Below are 4,719 nucleotides of genomic sequence, written 5' to 3'. Positions count from 1 at the left end.
CTATACATAAAAGTAGGATGCTTACCTCAATACTGCCAGGTATAACATTTAAAAACGAAATGGCTTTTTATATTGAATCTGTAAATAAAATAAAATAAAATCAGTGAACGATTGTCTGAAATAATCACCCCTTTGAGCTATTGCTGGAAGCCCTCATGTAGCTGGGTGGGGTGGTTTGATAATTATAGTCCACCCCCTGGTGTGTGTGTGTTTGCCTAAATACACACGGTCAACTCACGTGTGCTTTACATAAGTGAGCTTGTAATGAATCGCCTCCTAGCGGCTGATCAGTTAATAACAACAGTCCGTACCTACAGGATCTCTCGACTACAGAGAGCTTGCTCTTCATTTGTCTGCTTGACTTCTTGTTTCTATTATTTGTGTTAAAAACAGTTCTTGATTAACGTTAAATATCCCTGCTTAAGGGACGTGCAATTTGAAAAGAAATGTAAAAAGTAATTTTGAAAAAAGTGGAGTTAGATTTATTTATTTATTTGTTTTTGCCTTATAAATTTGTAATTATCATTACAGGACAGTGCAACACTAGGGCTCATTGCATTGAGTAAACATGTTTAAACATGGTAACCAAATAGTAAAACAGGTTCCTCCTTCCGATCACTTGCAGTACCACCTGTAAATTAAGCATTGCAAAGGTGCAACAGTAATCTGATGGATTCAGCAAAACTCTTGTCAGCATGTTGTATCACTCTCCACTATGCTGTTACAATGTTAGATCACAGAATTGGTATGCAGAAGCTAGGACTGTTGATTCCAGATAGCATGGGCTACTGGCTATGCATTCTGTGAGCTTGAAGAAATTCAGTTCTAGGAATTGTAGAGTGGATGCTTATCTACTTTTTCAGACCACTTATCAGCTACTTTACTGTCACTGACTAGAGACAGGAAATGAGCCTTCACTACTCCAAGGTAACACCAGTAGCACATCATTTAAAGGGATTGCACAAGGCTGATGTCTTACAAATAGAAAATGCACAAGGAGGTGTGGCAAAGTATGCCCAAGGGTAAAAAATAAGTAAATAAATAAATAAATAAAATAGAAATGTTTTTCAAATAGTAACAAAAAGATTTAATTAACCTGGAAGATCTTTGGTTGTACAGTTGTCTTTGTTTACCTGGCTGGGTATTGCTATGTTGTTATGGAAATTAACTGAACTTAAATTAATTTTATACTTTGTTATACTGTAAGAGAGAGAGAGAGAGAGAGAGAGAGAGAGAGAGAGAGAGAGAGAGAGAGAGAGAGAGAGAGAGAGAGAGAATTATGGGACTTTTATTAACTCCAGTACACCAAGGTAAAGCACAGGCAAGCCTCAGTTAACCATGGTTAACTGAAGGGGGGGCGGGGTGCTGCAAGCTTTGCAGAATAAACCCTATTTAAAACCTTAACATGATAAGCCTATCTTCAATATGTTTCATGAACTGGTTGTTAAGTCAATGCCACCTTAAACATTGCAGAGATCTTTAAGATGCCCGCGTGCTGGGAAAGGTGAACCTTGCTGTCTCAAATCATCACTGAATTGGCATTCAGTTCAGCGATTATGGCTAATCCCGTCCTGTGGTAAACCCCCTACTGACTTGGCAGAAATGTTAACGATTCAACAGCTGGACTCATTCCGTAACCCCCTACTTGAGTGTTTGCAGGGGAGGAGAGAGGCTCCTCCCTTGCTTGAGGCAGTTACTTTCCTTCCACAACAGGAAGGCCGGGAGATAAAAGAGCAGACTTCTTTACTAGAGCACAGTGTTCCGTCCTTTGCATTATCTTCACTGATAATTTCAAACCAGAAGCACTCTGGCCTTCTTCCAAGGCAATGACAAGCAGCGATAAGATGGGGTGAAACAGTGCTAAACAAGGTCAAATATCGAGCTGTTTAGGACTGTGAAAAACAGTACAAAATAGTGCAGGGATGGAAATAAGACTCCTATTGCATAGCATTTTCACCCATTCCAGGTTTTAATGTTTGTAAAGGTAACAAGGTCAAGTGTGTCTTATTAAACCCATAGTAAAACCAGGAATGGATCAAATGGCTATGCAATGGGAGTTTTATTTCCATTACCATAGTAGTAAAGTAGATTTTAGAAACAAATAAGAAACCCTTGCCTGTTTTTTTTTTTTTTTTTTCATTTAATATTTGCACCCCGTGCTGTTTCAATTAGATTTCCAGCAGTAAAGCTGCTTATTTTTCAGTGCTACAGGCAGCATGAATACTTTATGGCCCTGAGGGGAGTTTCATTCACTGTTTTCTCTTTGTATATAGAAAAAAAGGAAGAGGTAATTGAATTTGTTTCTAAACACAATGTTGCACTTAATTGTAGGCTGTCACTCTCTCTCTCACTTTTAGTTGCTTCGATAGGGGTCTTTATCATATATTATGCAAAGTAACCATTTTCAAGCTTTATTGGTAAAATACATATGACATAGTCCCTGAAAACGATCAGTGTTTAGTCAAATTTGCATGTACATGTACTTCAATGAATTTCTTTTGTACGACATTTCACTGAGTTCTATAAACAATGTTCTGCAATAGCTGAGCAGGGATAGAACTGCACAGAATACTGCTTCATGTATTTAGCATTCATCCTTTGGAAGAGTTTAAATGAGACAATGCATTCTCCCATTGAAAAGTAAAACCAATTCTGTGATCCAAGCATTTAACTTTTGGCCAGGCCTTGTCATTTTAACTCATAAGTCCAACCAGTGAAGTCGGCTGAGGTTCTCCTCTACCTCAGGACACTAGGTACTGCATCTCCAGGCCCCACTCCACCCCTTGTTCGCTGTATTTATCACATACCTCTTCATAGTCGTGCATACTGATAAATCATCTCCTGGTCACTCGTTTTATCACCAAACTTATCAATAATGCGATCCAAGTCATTAGTTTTTAGTTGAGGAAGTCCTGGTCGGGGTATATCAGAAAGCCGGTGAATAAGCTGTCTGTCCGGTACGGGTCACAGAAGAGTCCATTCTGCTCAGAGTAGAAGATCTGCAGCCACACCTTGTCATCCCGCGCCAGGCGCAGGACGGTAGACCCCGATGCTACATCGTAATTGCCAGTATTGGCGTCGAAGGTCTTTATCTTGTATTGCCCGTTGTGCACCAGCCCAATTGCCAAGTGCTTGTTTGCCAGAGATATATTGTAAGTGAAATAATAAATGCCAGGGATGCCACATACAAACTTGCCGCTGCTCGCATTGTAGTGGCCACCTTCGTTCATCAAGACCTTGTTGAATTTGATGGGCAGCCTCTCCTTCAGGTAACTCTTAGTGGTCGCGACGGATAAGCCACATTTGCAGACCCCAGGCAGCCCATCCTCACCGGTGTCCCCTGCCTTGCCCTTCAACCCGGGCGCCGCTGCCTGGCCAGGGTCCCCTCTGGGTCCCTTCTTACCCCGGGGCCCATGCTTGCCGATCACACCCTGTTTGCCTTTAGATCCAGCTTTTCCAGGATTTCCCTGTCTACATTGATCACCTAAGAAAATAAATCTGTTTTATGACAGTTTATCAGTAAACATGCATATCATAGAACATCATCATGCATTGAACAGCATCTCATAACATTTGCCCATTCCAGGCTATAGCCTGAAAAACAAGGGCACCAAAGAAAATAACTGTAATATAGCAACTGAATACTAAACAAATAATCTGAATATTAATCACAATTGCTGAACCACTGTTTTTATTTATTGTTGTTTGCACAGCACAGTGACATCTGGTGGCTCGGTTTTGTAATGCATACACCAGCATACACCAGGACCGGGCATGCTGCACACCAGCTGCGCAGGATTAATGGTGAGCAGCTTGCTTTTCTTGGCCCCAGTGCTCACAGCCTGATTGGTCACAAAGGCTACAAAGCAGACGAGAAGGGTAAAAGAAAGCATCCTGGCACCTGAACAAGCAATACACAAGAATACATGAAAATGTTAGAGAAATATGACAACATGTCAGAAGAACCATCTGTCTAGTCTAGACAGCTCTGCAGATGTGCTTTACGTTTATGCATCAAGATATTGGTTTGCTGGGACACATCATTGCACAAAAGTAAAACATTTCAACTTGTTACAATTTGTAGACTGTTTTGATCTTTGATATGTGGTACTGAATATTCGGGTAGGGGTTAACGTGTTTTTGACTTCGGTGTCACTATTGTGTAACTCAGTGTTGAGCCATCGTCCGAATGTAACTACAATAAAAAAACGTCATTACATAAATACACAAGTACAGTATTAGTTTATGAGCGGGTAACCCAGAAATTCACTTGTCATTCTTTTCGTGCACTACGTAAGCGCTAGCTAGCATTTTAAGCAATGTTTTATGCGTTTGCTATTGTTAAATAACGAACAACAACTGCAAATTAAATTAATATGCTTATTGTTTATTCAAAACAGAATACCTTTTTTTTTTTTTTTTTTTTTTTTTTTTTTTAAATGCTGACACAATTAATTGATCGCTCTATAATAACTGAAAACATACTTGGTATATCAATCCCTGCCAAACATATGGAAAACACAATAACGGGATTACATTAAATCGTACTGGTCCTAAAGTTTGGTAAGTGGTACTAAACAAGCTAACTGCCTTCTCTAAGCACACTCTTCAATATAAATTAATTAATCTTTTTAAATAATAGTATTAATTTTGTATTGATTGATTTTGTAATTGTTATTAAATGATACATTAGAAAATAATCAATGCATATAGCGTACA

General features: G+C 39.3%; 1 protein-coding gene across 1 annotated transcript; it reads right to left on the bottom strand.

Moving 5' to 3' along the window:
• Positions 1–2,009: 2,009 nt before the first annotated feature.
• LOC121297502 (complement C1q tumor necrosis factor-related protein 2-like) lies at positions 2,010–3,503 on the bottom strand (the record flags this gene model as incomplete). The annotated part of the gene is made up of 1 exon (XM_041223851.1): positions 2,010–3,503. A coding segment is annotated over one exon (606 nt), but the record flags the coding sequence as incomplete, so codon positions are not given.
• Between the last annotated feature and the right edge of the window lie 1,216 nt (positions 3,504–4,719).

This window comes from Polyodon spathula, chromosome 22 (genome assembly GCF_017654505.1).
Source record: "Polyodon spathula isolate WHYD16114869_AA chromosome 22, ASM1765450v1, whole genome shotgun sequence".
Classification (NCBI taxonomy): Eukaryota; Metazoa; Chordata; class Actinopteri; order Acipenseriformes; family Polyodontidae; genus Polyodon; species Polyodon spathula.
Note: the sequence above shows the minus strand (reverse complement) of the source record. Positions and strands in the feature narration are given on the sequence as shown.